Source organism: Castor canadensis, chromosome 6, assembly GCF_047511655.1.
Source record: "Castor canadensis chromosome 6, mCasCan1.hap1v2, whole genome shotgun sequence".
Classification (NCBI taxonomy): domain Eukaryota; kingdom Metazoa; phylum Chordata; class Mammalia; order Rodentia; family Castoridae; genus Castor; species Castor canadensis.
In genome coordinates, this window is record NC_133391.1 from 137,914,439 (window position 1) to 137,940,023 (window position 25,585).

Below are 25,585 nucleotides of genomic sequence, written 5' to 3' on the forward strand. Positions count from 1 at the left end.
ACAACCTGAAAGAGGACAATCACTGGAACCTGGCCATACTGGCACCCTGATGTCATAGTTGCAGCCTCTTGTGAAAAATACATCTCTGTTGTTCACATGTCACATTATCTATAGTAATTTGCTATAGCAGCCTAAATTAACTAAGACAGAAAAAAATAAAATAGCAAGAGTCTTCTTTGATTCCTTCTTTTTGTCATACCTGTTCATTTGCTCTCCAGCCTTGCCCTTTGCTTTTAGAGTCTCAGTACAACTTTGCTGACTTAGAGCTTCTTGTCCTACTTTGGCAAATCTGTTCATCCTCTGTCACCATTGGGTGTGATTAATGAGCTAACATTGATAAAATACTTTGAGTTCTTTGGATAAAGTTGTGCAAACTATTATTCTGTTGTGATACTTCTTTAAGGGTCATTATCCTACTTCATTGTATTTGTGAAGTCTGGGAGAGAAAGCAAGGGGGAACTGTCTCTATGAGAAAGCAACTTACTTCCACAAAGTGTGCAAGCACAGAAACTTCTGAAAGAGCGGAGGTTCAAACTTTTAATATACTACTGCCCTCCTTTCACCTTTTAAATACAATACCATCAGTGCAGAATGAGGGGAGATGAAATATGAACCATCTCTCCATGGGAGAAATCAGACTTACTTTCTGAGGCATTAAGTATACATTTGGGAAGCAATTAAAATTTTTGACTTTCTCAAAGTAGCAGCTTTATTCTAAAGACTAGTCAACATATACACATTATAAGACGCTGAACTTTTTAGCCTTGTGTGTTATTTAAGTTTAACACTTTCTTAAAGTCTTATTGATAAATGTCCCAACCAACACTGTGTATGAGTGAAGCACTTTTCATAGGAATCCACTGTCGGAACAGGGTCATTTGAAGGCAATGATGTCCTGCGGTTACTTTATGTGCATCATTGCTGGTGGACAGATGGCTGACTTCTCACTGTGTCCTCATTTCAACTCTATCTCTAGCTTGCTCCTTTGCCATGTGGCCTCCCACCTGTGCTAATAGTGGAGAAATTTAGATTACGGGCCCAGCTTTTTCACTTACTCTTAAATTTAGACCTCCCTTCAAGTCTGAAGGTTCAAATAGCTCAAACTGATAACTGTACCCGGGTTTGCTTTTACTTAACTATGCACTACATGCTCTTATAAGCTTATATCTGAGAAGCCGTGCATATTTTATTGCATGATTATTTTCCTCTCATAATATTGCAAATTAAATTGTTAGTTTGCATCTTTAGGATCAAGACTATAAAAGGACTAGAAAGCAGCATGACTTGGCAGTACACTCAGCATCCACAGTTAGGATTGAGTCCCATAGCTGTCGACAGGACCTAAATACATGTCACCACGCAATTTGTTTAATCCAGGAAGTTGAGGTTATCATCTGTAAAATTGGATTATTAAGATAGACACCCTCTACAGTCCCTTTCTGCATGAGAGTTCTGTTGGAATGGGGCCATTTGAAGAAGTGCATTTGTTTTGTCAACGTCTTTGTTTTATTTTAGTAGCTTTCTGAGCATCTAAAATGACTTCTCGCCTATTCTAAGCCCCCAGTATTCTTGAAGAAAGGTTGCATGCTGTTTGTAGTATTTTTATTGAGGTTGTTTTCCCTAGGACAACCATGTAGCATTATAAAAAGAAATGGAGGCAAGTGACACTTGAAGTGATTTGTGTTCTGATGGGTAAAAAAACAGCTGTTTTCTCAAAAAAATGTTTTTAAAGAAATTTTCAGGAGCTAGGCTGTGAAGCTCTTTGAAATGTGGTGAGATACAGGAGAATATTGATTAAGAGTCCTGGAGATGCTGTTGGACATTGGGAATGTCATGGATTTTTTTCTAAAGCCCTATTTTCATATATCTAAACTAGTGTTAATAGTAGTTCATACCTCATTAAGTTTGCTTGGAGGGTTAAACAATTCAACATATCTAAAATGCTGATCCATAGCCTGTGGTATATGTTAGGCACTGCAATAGGCAAAGGGGCTGGTGTTTGTATATAAAAGCAAGAAATACAGCTAAAAAAAAACCCCATTATCAATGCATTATTGATTCAGTGCTAATGTCAAATGAACCAAGACTCACTTCCTTGCTTTGTGTGGACACAGCCATAACGAGGTTATTGGGTTGTAGATAGAGAGTAGTGCTCTTATTAGAGTTGATACTATAGTTGAGCTATAATATGATCAGGTATATAAGGAGAAGAAATTGTTATAGCAAGTGTATTACAGATTTCAAAATGCTTATTTATGCTCCATACAGGTAATAATCTTACATAGACAATATCAGGTATGCCAAATAAGGGACCTGAAAATTGAAAAGAGAAATTATAATGTTGATCCCAATCGCTCTTTCCAAATTCTTCCTAATAAAAATCCAAAGTTGTCAAAACCTGCTATTATACAGTTTCTTAACTATATAGTTCTTTAAAAACTTAAATTTGCCTTTTGGGTTTATCCTCAAATAGTAAAAACTTAGGTAATGAGAGAAAATTGGGGAATGATGGTAAGTATCTGATAGGTATATAAGATAATCAGAAAATGCTGTTTAATGAATCTTTGGTCATTTCTGATTTATGGAGTCCCTCTGAATCATGTTTGTCACAATTATCATGATTTTATGTCAATATAGACTTCTACCTTGCAACTTTGATGGAGTATTTGGGTTATTTTAGGAAACAAAACTCAGTATTCCTGCCACCATTAGGTGGAATATCTTTGAGGCAAGCCCTTTTGTTAATAAAGCTGTAAAGAGACGACAAACTGGTGATAATTAATTTTGGCTGATTTTTCAGTAACAATCTTGGGATTTTGCTCAAAAACCATGGAAATGAATACCAAGCCAAAATATGGATACCCATAAAAACTAAAAACTGAAAAGATTCAATAAAATTGTTTAAATGTAATACCCTTCAAAATGATATCTATTGTTCCCAAAGTGTCTAAATCTATCAGACCTTCGGAAACCCAAGAATAAACCTAATTCCCACTTATTTCCTAGTGAGAAGTCTATAATGATATGAGAAGAGTGAAAATGAGAAAAAGAGATAGCACCAAGAGATGTGAAATTTCATTTCCAGGCCAGAGAATTACATTTAAAAAAAGATATTTTTGATGTGATGTTCATTTCTTCACATTAGCTGTGTTGGCTCACTTGTGCCTGAATCAAATGTTGGAGGTCCCAAGTGTAGCCAAGGGGAGGGAAGGAAGAGCTCCACAGCAAAGAAAGAACTGATTATTCTGTGACAGAGGTGTGGTTCCCACTGTCAGTGGCTCTAAAGGAATACATATGCCCTTTCATGAAAGAGTTCTATATATACATGAAATGGTGCCGCCATAATTACAGGATTCTCAACTTGAACTTACCATAACGGTAGGAAGGGAAGACAAGGTTGTGAACACCTCAATGAGGAGCTAGACATAGAGATCCAAGTTTCAGAAACTTCCACTTATTTTGAACTAATGAGGAGGGAATCCTGGAAGAAAAATCTAAGCATAAAACAGACATGTAATAAGTAATGTAAATAGACATCAAAAGCTTTCCACATGAACTGGAGGTGTAGTACAAGTAATAGTGTCTGCTTTGCAAGCACAAAACTCAAAGTTCAAACTCTAGTACTGACAAAAGATAAAACAGAGTTTTCCATATATGATGACATATTAGTCTAGATATACATTATCACTGAATCACATTAACTTGCTTTCTATAGGACTTACTATATTATTCAAAATTACCTTACTTAGTTGTGGCTTCTCATCTCATTCTCTAGAATGTGGGTTCCGTGAGCATAAGGAACTTACTTTATAAACACAACATTTAGAATAGCTGGCATGCAGGGGACCACAACATAAATTGTTTGGATGGATCAATGAGGTAACTTCTGAGCTGAGTTGTAAAATCTGAGCATTTGTGAGCTAAATAAAACTTGTCACAGAGATGGGAAATGAGAAAGAATGGCCTGTATTAAGTAAGTAAATTATATGAAATTACTTCTGCTTCTTTCCCTCAGAAAAGCATTTCTGATAATCCAAAGAGAGGTAGTAACTTAAATGTGAACATGGAAAATTGATTCTAAAGTAACATTTCCCCTCTGTTATGACATGGAAACTTCTGGTGATCTCTCTTAGAGTTTAACAGATTCATGGTTGACCCAGATTTTTTTTTTTTTCCCAACATTAAATGGACCCATCACTCTTTTTTGTTGTTGTTGTTGTTTTTTCTTTTGGACCCATCACTCTTAAAGGGAATGGGAAGGCAGACAGAACACTCAGAAGAGATAAAGAAATCTCCTGCCTATCTCTCCCAACTAATAATTGTGACATCAAATGTTCTCAGACTTAACAGCTTGATTTGAAGGTCTCTCCTCTTCTGCAAAGAGAAGCTGCCATATGGCCTACATTGTGGTCTTTCCATTTACACAATTTAATATGCTTGGTTCATGATGAAATACCAGCTCCCAGCTGGGAAATTAAAGCAGTGTTCAGCTCCTCTCAGCAAGAAAGCTGCAGTTTGATATATTCTGTAAGCTGGATTCTGCATTAGCCAAGGGAAAGGATTGACATAGTTAGGAAACATAGTTGGACTTGTTAAAACAAGTGTTTCAGTGCACAGATGCTAAGTCTCCTTAGAGCTATGCTTTGGATCACTTTGCCCCCACTTAGCTATCAACTAAATATACTTTTGTTTTAGTTTCTTTTAATTTCCATTTTTAAAGCAATTTCTATGCATGCCATCTTCTGTCTGTAAGACATTTCAAAAACGTTCATTGGAAAAGAAAGGGCTTACTGTATATTAAAATATTCTATTTTCTTTATGTGAGTGTCTCTGTAATCAGAGCAATCCAGTATCTTTCATGGTAGCATGGTAGAGCATGGATCTTCTCACAAAAGTTAAGAATCAAATGCTCGTCCTTTTACCATCTAGTTATTTGGGCTTAAGTAGGTAAATTGAATGCTTTTAGTTTAAGGGTAGCAGTAGAGATAATAGCTTATAGGCAAGCTGTAAGGAATAAATGCTTATATGTATATGTGTACATATAGTCTCTCTATATATACATGTATACATACATATATGTATAATATATTATATACATATACATATTTAGATATGTATATGCCTATTTATATAATAGATATATATGTATATACATATGTGATGTAGGACTCCCAAGGATACCAAAATCCAAGGATGGTAAAATTCATTATATAAGATGACCTACACATTTTATATAATGGTTTATATAAGGTTACACATATAACCTATATACAACATGTCACATACATTAAATCATCTCTAGATTACCTATAATAACAAATACAATGTAAATGCAGAGCAAAGAGTTCTCATAGAATATTATTTGGGGGATGATGATGGGAAAAAATTGGCTTTGCATATTCAGTACAGACTCAATTTCAAAAAGTATTTTCTATCCACAAGTTGATTGAATCCTTGGAAGCAAAATCCAAAGATATTGACATGAAAGTGTTTGGGTTTGTGTTTATTAAATACCAAATTTGGTGAGAATGTGAACACAGAATTATTTATTGTAATACTCCCTATTCATGTGTCTGTGTATCCATTAAGTTAATATCTTCTATAGGATGACTACTCTGTCTTTCAGGGTCTTTCCATTCCCCCCATGGTTTGGGAATAACTCTAAAAGATACCATTTTCTTCTAAATTCTTTAGATAGATATCTAAAGATATGGTCAAAGTCATAACTGGTAACGTTTATTTTCTTTTTATCATTATTCTTGTACTCTGGGAACACTGTGACATTTACCAACGTCCTTACAATACCTCATAGTTGAATTCACCCCTCCTTCATTCTCCTTTATTCTCCTTTCCCCCATTACTGTAATAATTTTAACAGGTCTCACTTTTCCATTTTCAGACATGAGTACCTAATATTTCTACCGCATTCATTCCTTCCCCCTCCTACTGGTGCCAGCCCCCAAGTAGGACCTGTTTTACCTTCTTGTTCTCTGTTTTTGAAAAACAACATTTTTATTTGTTTAAGAGGTGGCACTGGGATTTGAGCTCAGAGCTTCACACTTGCTAGGCTGACATACTACCACTTGAGCCACTCCACTAGTCCTTTTATGGGTTGAATATTTTCAAGATAGGGTCTCATGAACTATTTCCTGGGCTTGTTTTGAATCACAGTCCTCCTGATTGATACCTCCCCAGTAGCTAGAATTATAGGCCTGAGCCACCCAACTGGTGCCCTGCCATAGCTAGTAACATTTAAAGTTAGATGTGACAAAACTTTTATACTTTTCCTTCACTTGCCTACTTTGAAGTTACTCTTCGCACTTATTTATCCAGCAAGCTATACATTCTGGTGAATGTATTTTTCCTCTCTTATTTTACAGCAACCTTAACTTATTTTTATCTTTGTATTGACTATAGTACATTAAATGATCATTGCTTGCTACTATTGGATAAGATATCTTTAACCTATGCAACCATATTACCTAGCCCAAAGTTTTGTAGGCATTCAATTATGTGTGTTGAACTATATTATATATAGTTATATATAATTATATGACATCTATTTATACACATACACAAATAAATTTTCTCATTCATTATTTGTTTTTACTTTCCATATTAATGTATTTGCAGCTGGTCAATTGATGTAAAATCATTTTCAACCAATTTATATATCAGTCATTAAAATTAAATAAAGACTATATTATAACTAATATATTTATCTACTGAACATTAACAGCATATATTTTACTAATATTTATTCATCAAGCCTTATTGAGACCCTACTTTAAAGGCTAGTCACTATATCCTGTAATTAGCAAGTGTGTAAGAATGTAAACATGTAAGAAATCAACGGTGTAAAGTTCATTGTAACCTAAAGGGGGACTCTGCCAAATGAAAATGCTCTCTAAAGGGCATGACTCCTAACTTGAGTCCTGAGGGTAAGTAGGAAGTAGTGGATTGAAAAGACCTTTATGGAATGGGGATTCTAGATCAAAGGGGCAGCAAGTGTAGAGCAGGGGAGCCAGAAAGCGTGGTAGGTTGAAGGAAGTGCATATACAGCACTTCTTTCAGACTTGAGACTGCTTGGAATGTGGAGTGAGAGGCAGTCAGGAGCAGAGGATGAGACTAATATGAATCACAAAGGCCCTTCTATGTCTTTGCAAAGGATTGGATTGGCATTTCTTCCTACAGCTAGTGAGTAAGAACTGAAGGCTTTTAAAATGAAGAATTCATTTTAAATATTTGCTTTTAGGAGCAAACATTCTGACAAAGGGGCTCATGCAAGCTAGTACACAACTAGGAGGATGTTAAAACATCAGAAACAGACATTTGTAAGAATTTAAACTAAGTCCTAAACATAGGATTAGCAAAATATTAATCCATGAAACAAATCAGTGGAATTTAGAGTCTGCTGGTTATGGAGAGTAAGAGAAAGAGGTGTTTCACAAAAGGTAACTTGTTATGGTTTGGATGATTGGGTAAATGTGATACCATTTAACATAATAGTAAATATAGGCAAAATAGATTTGCAACAGTAGAAGGGAGAGGAGATAAGCGAATACAAGGATTTATGCATCATATTTACAAGTTTATTGTTGGATTTATAGGTTTTCTATACACATGATGATCTCACATATATTTATTGAGTTAATGAGTAAGTGCCTCTGGAATGGATAACTTGTAAACCTTAAGGATCAATAGTCAGTTTGCAGTACCAGGGATCTGTGCTAATGTATTAAAGACTCAGATGACTAGCTCTCAATGAATGAGAAAAAATAATTCTTCTTTTGAAAGCTGTTAGTAACATGAAGGCAGAAAGAAAAAGATACATTAAAAAATATAAATACTGGCCCAAACCTTGCTGGTAAATAAGTGTATGGGTGATGTGTCTCCATGAACACAGTCTGTGGTATTTGAGGAGGGTTATGTAAATGAGATTATTTCACTAAATAGGTGGAATACGCATAGAGGACCTTATGGATGGAGTTGCAGGAGAAAAACAAAAACACAATATACAAGAGGAATGACCAAGAGCTCATTGAAAGAATGAATAGTTAGATCCATGAGGGCTGCTGACATGTCTAATCTATCTTTATGTTCCCCATAAAAAACACAGTATGCAGCACACAGCTAGAAATGTGAAGCATTTGAGTTTGGGATGAGAGGGAGTGCTCAGTAGACAAGTGAATGAAACCAGATTATGGAAGGTTTTGAAATCCAGATTAAGTAATTTAAAGCTTGTTTTACAGCATTTAAGTGTGAATTTTTAATTCAGTTTGGGGAAGAGTTCTGTTCATTTTGACTACAAGAACTTGTCCATTATCTTTAGCTAAAAGGCCAACTAAAGAAAGATTACCTGTGTGACACAAATGTTCTTCACACTATCTACTCATTAAATGTAACTTGCACTCATACTTTTTAATGTATTTCCAAGGCATTTTGTAGCATATAACTTATTTAAAAAACCAATAGCAAAAAAAGACTTTTTTTTTTACATCAATAATGACAAGGTAATTTCAAATGCCCCTTCATTGTGCACATAAATGCAAATCAAACAGTACTGACAATGTAAGTCAGGAGTAGTTTTCAACATTTTATTAAGCATTTTTTTTTTTGGCAGTACTTGGGTTTGAATTCAGGGCCTCATGCTTGCTAGGCAGTCAGTCTACCACTAGAACCATTCTGCCAGCCCTGTTTTGTGTTAGGTATTTCCAAGATAGGGTCTCAGGAACTATTTGCCTGGGCTGACTTCGAACCATGATCCTCCTGCTCTTTGCCTCCTGAGTAGCTGGATTACAAGCGTGAGCCACCAGCATCCAGCCTATTATTCTTGAAGAGATATTTAATGAATCCTCATTAAATTTATATAGCTATCATTCTGTAATGGAAACTATATCAGAAATTCTTTTTCAGTGATATTTGATAGTCCTATTTGAAATGCACTGAGCACATTTTACTACATTTTTTCTACAAAACACTTTGTGTTTTGATATCAGCGCAAATTTGATAATTTAACCATATATCCTGGTATTAAGAAACAGATGTAGTTTTTTTTTATTTTCTCTAAGATATGCTACTGCCAGTGAGACAGAAGAGCTTCCCTATTTTCTTAGTCTATAAGCCCTCAAATACTTTTTTGTCTGTACACACTAGCAAAAACCCTCAACTTAATAAAACTTTCTTTGTCATAAGAGTTTTTACTTTATCTACTGCTTACTAACATATAAAATGTATTTCCCTTTCTCTCATTTTGTATCTATGTCTAGTAGCCATGGACTTTTCTACAAAGCTCTTTTTTCAACCTGCTTAATTAAATGGATAAGCCAACCAAAGTTACCTGATACTTAAATTGGGAAGAAAAATAGGGAGTTTTTGAAAAGCATGTCTAATATGTTTAAATAGATTTAGCTCATTAACAGAGTGATTAGCATTCATTTTACAATGTTCCAAGAAGATAATCCAAAAAAGATTACATAATCAAAGCAAATGTCCCAAAGAGTTTAATTATAGTTGCTTTGATATCTAAAGCATAATTTAAGCTTCTGTTGTAGAGATCATCCAAACTTGAACAAAGACACAAAGAAATAATATGTTTCCCATCTTGGATTCTTAAAGAAAGTTTTTGAAGATTTAGGGCAAGTTTTATGAAGACAGGAGAACTCTTCCCCAAATTGAATTAAAAATTCACACTTAAATGCTGTAAAACAAGCTTTAAATTACTTAATCTGGATTTCAAAACCTTCCATAATCTGGTTTCATTCACTTGTCTACTGAGCACTCCCTCTCATCCCAAACTCAACAGCTCTATGGTTATGCTTCAGTGTAGTACGTCTGGTGCAAAAGGTTTGCTGCTGGAAAGCAGCAAATCTAGGTCATGCTGAACATTTCCACCAAAGTTTCAAAATTATTATTTCCAAACTAAAAGCTAAACATTTCACACTGTACAGGACAGAATTATCAGATTGATAAACCCTGGTCTAGAGAATCACATTTAGTTTTATACATTGGGATAATAAATGGTCAAGTAACATTAAAAATTGCTTTTTTTTAATGTTTTATTTTCATCCTAGATCTTTTCAACTCTGCCTTCATTCTAACTTAATCTCTGAAGTTCCAACTGTCATTCATCTTTTTTTATTTTATGTTATATATCTGTGTGCATAGGTTTTATTATTATTATTATTACTATTATTAGTTGTAGTAGTATTGTTGTGCTGGGGGTACATTGTGACATTTACAAAAGTTCTTACAATATACCACAGTTGAATTCATCCCCTCCATCATTCTCCTTCATTTCCTTGCACCCACTCTATTTAAGAATTTCTACTAATATGTTAACGATGATGCAAAAATAATGAAAGTTTATATTTATAAATAAATAGTCTAGCACCAGAGTATGTTAGTTATGTTTTGCTAGTATTCAACAAAAACAAAATCCTTTTTTTATTTTAATGGAAACTTTTTTTCCCGTTTATTCATATGTGCATACAATGTTTGGGTCATTTCTCCCCCATACCCCACCCCCTCGCTTCCAGACAGAAACTGTTCTGCCTTTATCTCTAATTTTGATGAAGAGAGAGTATAAACAACTATATGAAAGACAAAGCATTTTTGCTAGTTGAGATAAGGATAGCTATACAGGGAGTTTCCTAGCATTGATTCCATGCACAAATGTGTTACATTCTAAGTTGATTCTTCTCAAACTGACCTTTTCTCTAGTTCCTGATCTCCTTCTCCTATTGACCTCTGTGCCTTTAAAGTTTCTGCATTAGTTCCTCTGCATTGAGGACATCAAATACTGTCATGTTTTTTGGGTTTCTTACCTATCCTCATACTTCCCTTGTGTGCTCTCACCTTATCATGTAACCAAAGTCCAATTACATTGCTGTATTTGCTCTAGATCTAAAGTCCGCATATGAGGGAGAACATATGATTTTTGGTCTTCTGATCCTGGCTAACCTTGCTCAAAATGATGTTCTCCAGTTCCATCCATTTACTTGCAAATGATAAGATTTCATTCTTCTTCATTGCTGAGTAGAATTCATGTGTATAAATACCACATTTTCTTAATTCATTTGTCAGTAGTGGGCATTTTGGCTGTTTCCATAACTTTGCTCTTGTGAATAGCACTGCAATAAACATGTGCAAGTGCCTCTGGAGTAACCCATGTCACATTCCTTTGGGTATATCCCCAGGAGTGGGATTGCTGGATCATATGCAAGATCTATGTTTAGATTTTTAAGAAGCCTCCAATTTTTTTTCCATAGTGGTTACACTAGTTTGCATTCCCACAAGCAGTGTATGAGGGTTCCTTTTCCCTCTCATCCTTGCCAACACCTGTTGTTGGTGGTGTTGCTAATGATAGCTATTCTAACAGGGGTGAGGTGGAATCTTAGTGTGGTTTTGATTTGCATTTCCTTTATGGCTAGAGAGGGTAAGCATTTTTTCACGTGTTTTTTAGCTATTTGAATTTCTTCTTTTGAGAACATTCTGTTTAGTTCAGTTGCCCATTTGTTTATTGGTTCATTGATTTGGGGAGAGTTTAGTTTTTTGAGTTCTCTATATATTCTGGCTATCAGTCCTTTGTCTGATGTATAGCTGGCAAATATTTTCTCCCACTCTGTGGGTGGTCTCTTCAGTGTAGAGACAATTTCTTTTATTGTGCAGAAGCTTTTTAGTTTTATGAAGTCCCATTTGTCTATACTTTCTCTTAGTTGCTGAGTTTCTATTGAGGAAGTCTTTGTCTATACCTATTACTTCCAAAGTATTTGCTACTCTTTCTGTACCAACTTTAGAGTTTGGTGTCTGATGTTAAAGTCCTTGATCCATTTTGAGTTGATACTAGTCGGATCTAGTTTCAGTTTTTTGCAGACGGCTAACCACTTTTCCCAACAACATTTGTTGAAGAGGCTATGTTTTCTCCATTGTGTATTTTTAACACCTTTGTCAAAAATAAGGTGGGCATAGTTGTGTGGATTCATATCTGGGTCCTCTATTCTGTTTTAAGGGATGCTTTTAAACAGGTTTGTGCCCGTTTTTGAGATACATAAATACACTTTTCTTGTCCTGACTTTATATTATAATAAATTATATATCTTTTATCTTTCAAAACTTACTTTTAATTTTTCTAAGTGTTTTAGATTCTGTAAGTCTTTCCTATTAAACTTTTAAAAATTTTAAAAGTATTTCATAATTCAGTACAAAATCAGAACAAAAACTCAGTGATAACATATTGTTTTAGAATTCCTAACCCCTTATTTCAAAACTAGCCCTTTCTCCAAATTTAACTTATTTCAAATAAGGTGATACAAACAAAATTATTCTGCAAAATATATTTTTCTTATCATTGTCATATGTTTAATGCATATGCATTTTACCTCTATCAACTAGTACATATTGCTAACAAAAGTAGCTAATTACTAATGTGAATTATTTCCTATCAATACATACTTGAGTCTATACACAAAATTTTAAAATTTAGAACTTTGGTATCATTTTTATGATTGTAATTATTATCTTGAGTTTGCTCATTAGTTGTCATATAGAATTTCTTTGAGTGAAATATTGTCATATAGACATTTCTTCAAGTGTGAAAAGATAAATAGATATTCACATTCATTAGGATTAATTGATGAGTGTATTTGCTTTCTTAGTTGAGGGCAGATAATAGATTGCTTCATTTGCATAACAAAATTTGCTATTTTCTTTTACAAAGAGATATTTCAAAGTGGAATCTCATGTGATACTTTGGAATACTCAGAAGTATTTATTGGATTATTTATTGCCAAAACTTCTTCATGCATCTTTATTTTGACTGCTAAGAACCTCCTTCTTGGTTCATTTTAAAAATCAAATGTACATATGTATTCTTTGTCATAAATATGTCATGTTTCCTAAAACAGAATTTTATACACAGATTCCTTCCCCATGGTCCATACAATGATATTCTAGAGTAAGACCAACCTTTTTAGGGAAGACTCCCTATTGCATAAGCAAACTCCTATGATCCTGTGAGGCTACTCTTTCATAGTTGTGTACAATCCCAACCTTTTCCATGAAACTGTACTCATGCTACTGCATCCTAATGTCCTCCTCTCCCCTTCCCATTTTTCCTCCCTGTCCTCTTTTCATCTCCATGCCTTATGAAATACAATTCTTATACTTGTTTCAAAGCTTAACCAAGGCCCTACACGATACACATAATGTGCAGAACTGTGTATACTATGATGAATGATGTGTTACTTAAGGTTGTATAAAGTCACCAGCAGAAAATTTAGCTTAGGATTAATTCTTAAGCTTTAAAAAATACTGGTTAAATTTCTAATCAATTGTCAACTCTTTCAGACAGGATCAGTGTTATTCCCATGTTTGGTATCTCCAGAGTTTCCTTCAAGGTGCTGGTTTCAAAGATTGTAATTTGCTTACTTGGACATTTATTATCCCTTCATTTCCATTCCTTTTTTCTATATTTTCCAATTTCTTCTAAGTAAGGAACCTTGCTTTAGATGTAAATCTGATAGTTAACAAAAATTCGTTTCCACAAATCTCATCACTAGCATCACCTAAAAGCTTATTAAAAATGCAGATTCTGAGGCCCAATTTTAGACCTACTCAATCCTAATCTGCTTTCAAAAAGACATCCAGATAATTCCTATGCATATTAGAAAAAGATGAACCCTGCAATAAATAATCCAATCTGTGCTAAATAAACTAAGAAAATGTGTATTAAAATGTTTATCGTGTGTACATGTGACATACATGTGAGAGAGGGAGAGACAAAGAGGTAAATGATTTGGTACACAAAGAACAAATAACTTCTTTTTCCCACAGTAGACTTGTCTCAAAAATAACTATTGATATTTCTGTAATGCTTTGCAATCTTTTTTTTTCCTTTTTGTGTAAGCATATTAAGTCACACAGGAAAACAGAGCTGTCCAGATATCACTTCAAATTAAACCACATTTGAGATATCTAAGAGCTGAAATCATTTGATGAATTTTTTAAAAGCTAGCAGTTTTTTAAAGACATTTATAATTCAAGGTGTTTGATTAACTTTTAAAGAATTGAGCATTGGTACACTTAAAATCAAAAGGAAAAATTTGGAATGACCTTGTGGATTTTCAAAGCCAGGTATAAGAAAGAAAACTGTGGTTTTAGCTTTTTTAGCTTTGATATTTTTATGTAAATTTTATTTCAGTCACCTAACAGATTTAAAACTTCCATGTATATGACATGGGCTGGCATGAGGTTAGCAGTAATTGCTTCTTATTTAGCCAGGAGATATTATGAGAATTTATTTTACTGAGGTAAAGTCCATTACACATATTTTAACTTCTCAAAAATAAGCAGTATAAATACAGACTAGATATTGTTTTATAAACAACATTGTATAAATCTGATTTTATGTAAACAGGTAGCCAAAAGAGTCACAATGAGACTAACAGACAACAGACAACCTGAGTTCCTAAACATGTTTATGATCAGTTGAAACCAGATAACAGCTTCATGACTTCTAGAAGATGGAACCAGTTTCTCAAAAAGACAAGCTATTTGGATAGTTGTGTTCAAATGTGAAACCTCATTTTAGAGAGAATATTTATGATCTGGTATAAGGCATTCTGCTTTTCATTTATTGACTCATTCATTCCACATTCCCTGACTAAATTCTATTTGTATAAATGTAGGCTAAGTGATAAACATTGCAAATGTGATAGTCATTCTTGCCTCATAGGACTTTAAAGGTTAGTATAGAGAAAGATAATCAAGTAAGTTTGATAACGTATGGCAGGAACTAAGATGCAAGATGTTCAAAATAGAGAAGTGACACAAAGATAAATTCTCCCTGGGACAATTAAAACAGGCTATCTACAACTGTGAGGCCATCATACGCCAGATACAGTCTTAGGAACTGGACTGGTTTCTTATGAACAAATTATTTACAAGAAAGTCAAGCGTGTGGGAGAAGATAATTATATTTCATAAACTTGGAGAGCAACTTGACGTACACAGCTCAACTTTTTTCTTGGTTCTCTCATATAGAGCCAAAGTCACAAATAATAATTATAAGATAAAAAGAAAGAACATAAGGACAAAAGGAAAGAAAAATTGTACTATTTTACAACTGTCAAAAATGTGCTAGGCTTGTGCTGGATACTTCACAGGCACTATTTAATTAATTACATGTCAACTTTACCAATGCAAAACTTGTGTAAGATGTCACAAGCTCAACACTCGGGGCACTGGGTAGTCACTCTAACTTATATGTTTAAAGAGATATGAATTAATTAAACTTATCAGGCAAAATAAGGTTTGCTTTACAAGGCAATAACTTTAAGTGATCTAAAAAACTATAAATAACAATTGACAGGCATAGAGAAGAGGACTAGTAATGGGGCAAGTTGGATCATGATTATGTATATTCAAATGACCGGTTATATCTTAATATAAAAGCAAAGCTCTACACTCTGATTAGTCAAAGATGCATTATGATATATCTACATATATATGACTATTCCTTCATAAATCAAAATGTGAAATTTTAATTTGTGTTTCTGAAAATTATATAAAATGTGAAATAACATCAATTACTAAAAAAATCAGAATTTATTTAATGTTCTATCCTACCTAAATTTCCGTAGATCCCTATCAAATCTATTTAACGTCAAAAATATTTCCAGTAGCCAAGCTTGATATGCAAATTCTTTAATCCAGATGTTACCATCTCCTATGCAGTACAAATACAGTATTTTACTAGTTCACTAGCATAGTGAAAGAAGGAAAACAAAAAGTCATATTTTCTTTTGCACATTATTATGAAACACTGGATTAGCAACCTAAAAAATTTCTCAGAAGTTAGTGTTTTGGCACACAATAGATAATTACTTTTACTTCATGGTATTGACTTCAGAGAAGGAAACAACTGTAGGTTACAATGATCAACTGAGTAAATTTTTTCCTATAAATTCTAGAAACTCAGCCTAAGCACATTACTTTAGAACTTTCTGTCATGGGTTCCAAATTAACTCTGAGTCTTTGCAAAGTCAAGAAGTTTTAGAGGTCAGGAAAATGTTTCTGAGTTGCAGGATGCTTGAAGGTATTTGCCCTACCTTGTAAAAATGACTGCTTATATAGGTGACAGTAATGTCAAGTGGACTTGAATGTTTACAATCAAGGTTAACAAATGTCAGCAAGAACAGCATGGGGCAGATGATACATCTTTTACCCTAAGGATTATTAAAAGTGGATGTACAGCATGCTAGGTCATTTCTAATCTCCCCAGCCATACATTCCTCTTGATGCTGAAATTGGGAACAGAGTTTTTTCATGTGCCTTGGACAGGGTACATTACTGACATTTTTCATCTTACCTGGGTGAAAATAAACTTATTAGCCATTTCAAAAATTTCTGTAAAGAAAGTAGGGAAAATTATGCCAAATGAAATTTGATATGTCAAGCCCTCATTATGTGCACACATCATTATAATATAGATTATAATATACAGACGAATGGACCTATGACTAAGAAAATTTAAACTAAGGTTTTTAAAGAATTGCATTACATTACTAGAAAATTCCTAGTTGAGCAAATAAGAAAAAAAATGAAAAGAGTAGAACAACAAACAGGTTCTAGAAAATATGCAATGATGCTCTTTAAAAATATGTATCATTTAGCTACACTTTGTTTTTAAGGAGTCTTATTTCATATCTTTGTGTTTTATTTTATTTTCTTTATGAAACCAACCTAAGTATCCAAAAGCAAGTTAATTTTATCCTTAGTAAGGACATGTCTATATTGAAGAAAACATTTCTAAATTCTCTAGATATTTTATTCTTTATAGACCTCACAAAAACCTTAGAGATGTCTAGTGTTGCTTAAAGGTTGTAAATAAAACATTTGGCAAGTTCTATTACAATGTGGAGGTACCCAGCAGGAAAACTAATATTTTATTATTTAAATCTTAAGAATAGAATTTCCTGTGGGCCTTGGGATCATATATCATCTTCTGTATTTTCATAGGATTACCTGATCATTTTGTCTGGGCTCAAAATTCAATGTGAGCCCACTACAATGTAGGTTTATAATTATTATCCTTAAAATGTCTTATATCAGCTAGGAGTATACAACTATTACAGAAAATTTAGTATAAAAAATTTTTAAATGGTGATAATTTGCATGAAATCTAAAGGATACTGTGAAATGCAGGTCACTAAGTTGGTTTTGCTCCCTCCATCTTTTATTCAAACCACACACACACACACACACACACACACAAATACAGTAAATATACAAAACCACCTCACCTAACATAGGGCTGTTCTACTCAGTAAGTGAATATCCAAATAAGTTAATAAGTTATTAACTTAATATTAAGAATAACTTAATTCACAGAAAATCACTCTCTGAATTCATATAGAATCTAGAAATTTAATTCATGAAATCTAAGACTCATCATCAGAAGGCTTACTTTTATTTATTTCTAAGTGTTTATCATTTCTTAATTCTGTCATTTGTTGTAGAAACTGAGTATAGAAGTTTCAAAAGAAGACAGGACTATTTTAAGTGTCTTTCATACTGACCAGTGGCTGTTTCTACTTCTCACTACTGTTCTGTTTCTCACTGAGAAATTGCTGAGGAGATACAGAAAGATAATGGCTTATGAGTTTTGAGTTGCTAATGAACAACATCCATTATGTAACTCTTGAAAGGACTTTGTTAGTATGGTTATGTTTAGTCCTTAGTTTCTTCATGGAGAGAAATGTATTAAAGGCAAATGGATGATGTTTATGTAAGTGATTAAACCATTCATTTTGTAGAACATGTTGCTATTTGGTTGAATGATTCAGTTGAGAAAACATTAAACACCTACTATGTAGCATGTAGACACTACAGACCCTGAGACTTTAGAGTTTAGAGATGAGTAAAGTCTAGGTTACAGATTTAAATGTTACTCAAACTCTAGAGTTGTAATTGAGCTTTTCAATTTATAACAAAGCCCAAAGAATGTATTTGTCCAAATCTTCACAGCCAAGAATAATCAGTTTAAGCTATAATACAGGATTTCAAATCCCCAGGCCAATACTCTTTATACTATGCCAAGAAAAAAAAAATCTCTAAAATAACACACACATTTGGATGCACATAGCTCAATCAACAGGAAGCCAATCATCACTGCTAAATAAGATCACCAAAATAGCCCTCTGCTTCATAAGTTAGCCGGGAAGATCAAACTAAATGATCAGTTTCAACAATACAAATTACAAAAATAAAATGATTATTTGTTTAGGTACACCATCTTTTAAAATAAAATGTAGAGTAAGATTTGTTGAGAAAGATCATTAAGCTTTACTGATATGGCAATAGAATATAGTAGAATATAGGAAATATAATATAATACATATATAATAAAATGTAGGAAATATTTTGGTCAAGATCTCATAATACATGTCCATGATTTTCATATAGCCCTGAAATATTTATAAAACCTCCAGTTTGAAGTATTTATTTCCTTACCAATGACCTTCCATAACTGATTGATCAAGCAGCATTACTTATAATTGGGAATTATACCATGTACCACATGCAGGTCTGTTCCATTAGGTACATGTATTATATATCCATTATATTAAGACCTCAGATGATAGAGGCCAGAAAAGCACACACACACACACACACACACACACACACACACACAGAGAGAGAGAGAGAGAGAGAGAGAGAGAGAGAGAGAGAGAGACCAGGGAGATAGTAGACATCCTCCTGGAGGAATCCTAGAGCAGCTCCTTGCTAAGTGACAACAGGTTCACAGAAGGTAGAATGAAAAGTGAGGGGAAAAGAAGGTGTCTTATGCTGAAGGTCTTATTGTGAGCAGTTGACTCTCCATCCCTCACTCCTCATACAGAAAAACCTGCAGCCAAATATTTTCTCTCCTGGGAGGTTCCTTCCCAGAGCTGTTGAACAAGAAGAAGGAGAACTAGGACAATTAAGAAAGAGTCAATGATCTTAGAGTTTGGATAACATTTTTTTAAACTTCAGGATTATTATTTTAATTGTATATATTGACAATTAAATACATGCATATAACCTGCATTCATTAGATTAAGGTAAGGTAGCATTTCCATCTCCTTCTTTCATTTCAAAAGATTTTAATTTTTAACTTACACATAAAACATTAAAACGTATTATCGAACACTATGTGATACTTTGATACCTGTATAAATTATAAAATGTTTAAATCTGGTTAAGCATATCTCCTCAAATGTTTATCATTTACTTATGGTGAACACTTTTCAAATCCTTCCTTAGATTTTTGAAATGTATAAGTACTTTATTGTTATTTGTAGTCATCCTACTGTACAATAGCACACCAGAACTTCTTGGCCCTACCTAAAAGCAACTTATTATCTGGTGATCAACCTTTGCACATGCCATCATTCTCCTCTCATTCTACTCTCAACTTCAGTGAGATCAATGTTTTTAGATTCCATATTATATGAACGAAGTCATGTGGTTTTTTGTCTTTCTGTGCTTGACTTACTTCACTTAACAGAATGATCTACAGTTCCATCCATATTGTCACAAATGGCAAGATTTCATCACTTTTATGGCTGAAAAGCATTCTAGTGTACATATTATCAAATTTCCTTTATATATTCATCAGTTGATGGATAAGTAGGCTATTTCCATTTCTTGGCTATTATGAATAGTGCTACAGGGAACATAGGAGAGCATAATGATTTTGACATAATGATTTCATATCCTTTGGACATATACCCAGTGATAGGATTTCTGGGTCATACATTAGATCTACTTTTATTATTTTAAGAAACCTCCATATTGTTCTCCATAATGCCTGCATTAATTTTCATTCCCACAACAGTGTATGGGTTCTCCTTTTTTAACATCCTCACCAGCATTTTGTATCCTTAATCTTTTTGAAAATAGTTTCTGGTCTTACCTTTAGGTCTTTGATCAATTTTGAGTTTATTTTTCTAAATTATGAGAGATAGTGATCAAGTTTATGATGTCCTGCATGTGAATATTCAGTTTTGCCAGCATCATTTATTGAAGAGGCTGTCTTTTCTCCAACATGTGTTTTTGGCATCATTGCAAAAACTCAGTTGGTTATGAAAACATGGGGTTATTTCTGAGCACTTCATTTTACTCTATTGGGTTGTGAGTCTCCTATGGTGTAATTTCATTCTGTTTTCATTCATATAGCTTTGTTTTATATTTTGAAATCAGGAAGGATGATGCCTCCAGATTTATTCTTTTTGCTCAGGATTACCTTTGTAATTTAGGATTTTCTGTGCTTCTATATGAATTTTAGGATTTCTTGTATAATTCAGCGTGAATTTCTTTGCTATTTGATGGGAAATATTATCCCTGTTTGTAGACAATGTGATTCTATATACAGAAAAACTTAAAGACTCCACTGGAGACTACTAGAAGTGACAAACAAATTAAGTAAAGTGAAGGATATAAAATAAACATATAAAAATTAGTAGGATTTTGTACATCAATAATAGTATTGCTAAGAAAAAAATCACAAAAGCAATTGCATTCACAATAACTATAAAAATAAATAAATAAAATACCTAGGAAGGAATTTAATCCAGAAGTGAAAGACCTCTAAAATAAAAAAAAACCACAAAATTCTAATGAAAGAAACTAAAGATAACACACAAAAAAATGAAAAGACTTACAGTGTTCCTGGATTGAATAAATAATATGACTAAAATCTCCATTCTACCCAAAGCAATTCACAATTTCCATTTATTGTTAGTCACCTTTTTCATCCTTTGCTACACCAACCACAAATCTGTCATGTGTGTCTATAAATTTATCTTTTCTGGATATTTCTTATAAATTGAATTATGCAGTAAGTGGACTCTTATGTCTTCTTTCACTTAACATTGCTGAACTTTCTCTATGTTATAATATATGTACCCAACACTCAAAATCAGAACATTAGATCAAGGGCAAACACAACAAGGGGATTGGACTTTGAGCACATGATAAAAGCGAGAGCACACAAGGAAGGGGTGAGGATAGGTAAGACACCTAAAAAACTAGCTAGCATTTGTTGCCCTTAACGCAAAGAAACTAAAGCAGATACCTTAAAAGCAACTGAGGCCAATAGGAAAAGGGGAACAGGTACTAGAGAAAAGATTAGATCAAAAAGAATTAACCTAAAAGGTAACACCCACGCACAGGAAATCAATGGGAGTCAACTCCCTGTATAGCTATCCTTATCTCAACCAGCAAAAACCCTTGTTCCTTCCTATTATTGCTTATACTCTCTCTACAACAAAATTAGAAATAAGGGCAAAATAGTTTCTGCTGGGTATTGAGGCGGGGGAGAGGGAGGGGGCGGAGTGGGTGGTAAGGGAGGGGGTGGGGGCAGAGGGGAGAAATGAGCCAAGCCTTGTATGCACATATGAATAATAAAAGAAAAAGGAAAAAAAAAAAAAAGAACATCTACTGGGAAACAGAGGGCATCACATATACAACAAAAGAGGAGGTTGTAATTTTTAAAAAGGCAATAAATAGAGAAAAATATATGGCATTTGAAAATTAAAAGTCTATGTACCCAAATACAATATTAATTAATTAATTAATATAAAATTAAATATAATTCTATATTAAAATCGTATAAGGTAAAATGAGGACATTTTCTGCAATAACAATGTAATGAAGAGGTTTATATTCATCTACTTTTTTTTTCCGTATTCTATGCAGATAGTATTCTTTCCTAAATGAGGTTTTTAGACTAAAAATCATGCATGTTCACAAACAAAAAATATTTTGCATGAAAGGAAATTGAAAAAAGAATAAAACTGTGATTAAAATTTTGTTTCTCAGCTTTCTTGCTTAAGTTTTCATGTCCTTCTGTTATCATTTAGGCTTTAAAAGTTTTACTTTTAATGACTGTCACCTCATTCATACAGAAATCATATAGTTGATTATGAATTTTGAATTATTAAACATTGAGAGCATTCTCATAATTTTAGATGTATAAATAATTGCATAAAGTATATCACTGTAAACCTTATTCTAATTAACACTGCCACCTTAGGTTAAATAGTCAAGTGAAATTCCTGAGCTAGAAAGAATACATACTTTTAATGACCTTTGCTACTTAATGTGTTAAACTTTCTTTAGTGACACAGGAATTTCATTTTGGGGTAGTTGTGAAATGCTTCATTTCATTATATTGTTTAAAGTACCAGGCAAATTATATGACATGTCAATTTGTTTAAATATTGGCCATATAGATTCATCCTACCATCCAAACACCAAATATATGTGCACACAAACACAAACATATACACAAATAAAACACTCAAGAATATCATGTATTCAGTTTACAACACATTTAACTACATTAACAACAAAACAAGATAATTGATGGTTTAGATGGCATTTTCTGAAGTCATCTCTACCTTCCCAAATTTCAGAAGCCCTTATTTTGCAATATATCAACAAATTTCTCTCTCTCTCTCTCTCTCTCTCTCTCTCTCTCTCTCTCTCTCTCGGTGGGACTGGGGTTTGAACTCTGGGCTTTGTACTTTGCAAAGCAGGTACTTTACCACTAGAGTCATGACTCCAGTCCTAAGCTAACTTTTTAAACCACCAAAATGTAAAAATGCAAAGCCTATAGCAGTTTGATTTAGTTCATAAAACTTAGAAAATGAAGTAGAAAATTATGTCTTGTAGATTAGTTAGCAAATAAGGAAATACAAAGTAGAAATGTTCATTTACTATATTTTGAGAATGTAAATTTTAACAAGGAATTCTCCTGAGAAGACATTAAAATATAAAACCCCTCTTTACATTTAAAATATTATTTTTCATTCTCATCTCAGTGAGAATATATGAACTACATTAAGACATTCTGTAATATATTCATCTGAGCCTCTGTTCACTTTTGTTTGGTCATAGAACTTTCTGAGACAATATTTGGACTCACATTCATTTCAATCTATATTATACCATCTGCTTTCTACTCCCCATAATTCATAAATCTTCCATCTGATACAATCTCATCATGTTTTGAACTTCATTGTGGATTTAAAATTTTCCTTTTCTTCATCTTTTTTGTTATTTCAGGGTGATTGGAATGGGAGTTGAAGGCTAGCTCAATCTTCCTTCTATTTGAACCTGAAGCCCCAATTGTTCAAAATGGAATATTATTTTTAAAATTGACACTGAAATTTGGCTACTTTTAATTGTCAGAAAGAATTTCTTGATAAAATACACAATGTTGCTAATCACTGGTTTTTCATATCAGGTAAATTTTTAATGTAGTGGGCCATTATAGCTTTCAAAAGAAAATGACCAATCAAGTTATTCTTTCTTGTTTTTGTAGAGATTTGCCTGCTGACCAAGGGGCGCCGCACTGCCAGTGTCCGAGCAGATACATACTGTCGTCTTTATTCCCTTTCTGTGGACAATTTCAATGAGGTCCTGGAGGAATATCCAATGATGAGGAGAGCCTTTGAGACGGTTGCCATAGACCGGCTCGATCGGATAGGTACTCTAGTTTTCTACTTTCTTCAAGCACAATTTAGTGTTCTAATATTAATTTGGATCATAAGTCTCCAATGTTAGATCATAGCTTCCTTGTTAGTTTGTGTAGAAATAGTAGTTAGTTGTAGTCATCTTCTAAGAAGATATGAGGTTTCATCTATCTCTTCAGACTATTCTGGGTTTGTTTATTCATGTCTGTTTTTACTAGCTACTCAATCTGACATCCTGAGTGATACAAAAACCGTTTGAATCGTCAGGTAAAAAGCACTGCTACAAATTCTAGACAGCATTAGAATAGCATTAAAATACAATGGCATGAGTCTGTATTGAAAACCAAATTTTATCACAAAGTTCATTTTTTATTTTTAAAGGACAACTTTACATTTTATCTTTATATTAAAAGTTGAAAATTTGTACATTTAAATTGGTCTCAGTAGAAACTTACTGAAATGTTTGTAATACAGACTCAAGCAGAAAAAGCCTTGAAGAAGTGCACAACCTAGATGATTAATTTAGCAAACATCAATGTATTTAAAAGCCTTTACTGCTACCAAATAAAAATATATAAATTAAACCTCATTAGTTATTCCAGTCTAAATATTTGCATAATTATCATAGTAAAATTACCTCAAATTGGCCTGCTGTGACCTTTCCTAGATATCCTAAACACACCAATATACATAAGGTGTTTTACATTCACTTTCCAAACCTAAGCCCTCTTTGCCCATCCTACCTTTCTCTGCTACCTTCCTAATTTAGTTCTACTTGACTGTTATAAACCAGTATGGAAAGAATTCCTTACAGAACCTTCTCTGACATCTTATCCCATTGTAGGCTGAGTTCCTTCAGTATGTTCTGTAGCTGCTGCAATTCCCCCAACACAGCACTGCCTTAATGTAATAATTGCTCTAGAGATGCTAAGCTTTATGAATGGAGGGATGATGTACATTTGCAGTACCTGGCACACAATGCATATTTGTTGTACAAGGGGAGGATGGGAAGGGAGGAATAAATGGGATATAAGGAGTGGGGCTGAGATCAATAAACAAAAAGGTACCTCAACTGCTTTGTTCTTGTTAAAGGTAAGGACTTAACCTGATGTATTGTTATGTGGAATTTTTCCTACACTTCACATCTTTCTTTCCCTCTATATTGTAGAGCAATGGATTGCATAAGGGTCTGAAATTAGATTAGGAGAAGTAAATGTAATATTTGGACATCATAATTGGAATAAAAATATTATAAATTTATATTGACAGCTTAGAAAATTGACAGGACATATCATCCAGAGACAAAATGCTCATAAAAGAAGTGGGTACTGGTGAAAGCATAACCTTGAAAACAAGTTTCCTTTTTGTGGTACGAGTGTTCATATTAGACATAGAAACTGATTTCTGAGTATTTGAGTTTTTCTTAAACCAGCTACATGTATTTAGAGAAAGCATAAAATTTAAGATAATATAATAGAAAATTTGTCAATCGATATAATTTCACTTTTGCCTAAATTATTGGAATTTTTAAAGAAAGTTTGCATGAAATGGTTTGCAATCAGTAGTATAGACAATATAATTGCTAATGAGTACTAAGCATTTGTATTTTATCTTTATAAAGTTGTAACAGTACATGAAAAGGTATATTAATTTTTCCATGGTTACAGATACTTAGATTGGGAAATGTTGACTATTCAAATGCTCACAAAGAAACATTATTCTCTTCAGTTTTGTGACCATTGCTTGTAACTGTAACCGCTAGTTAGGTAAGGCAATATGCCAAATCGGCATTTGTGTTTTTTACTATTATAAGAGATTTTATTATTGGGAAATTAGTATAGTTTTGAAGGAAAGATAACCATTTTGGCAAAACTTTAAAATGTTTACTTTTCTCAGTAGTCAAGAAATTATATATTTTCATCTTGAAAAATATACTTTGTTACTTTCAATACAGTTTTTTTAATGAATTAGCATGTTGATTCACTTTTCAGTTATCATATTCAATTGGGCATTGTTATATCAAGGATGTCATGGAAATTGTTACTTTTCTCTTCTTTCACCAA

The 25,585-nt window shown here is 33.3% G+C and overlaps 1 protein-coding gene across 1 annotated transcript in view; it reads left to right on the forward strand.

The window, feature by feature from the left end:
- The window catches only part of Hcn1 (hyperpolarization activated cyclic nucleotide gated potassium channel 1), a 372,019-nt gene that overhangs the window by 340,250 nt on the left and 6,184 nt on the right, over positions 1-25,585 (forward strand). The window contains exon 7 of the mRNA XM_074077511.1: positions 23,372-23,536. Within this exon, the coding sequence (XP_073933612.1) occupies positions 23,372-23,536 (165 nt within the window). The remainder of the gene's footprint in view (positions 1-23,371; positions 23,537-25,585) is intronic.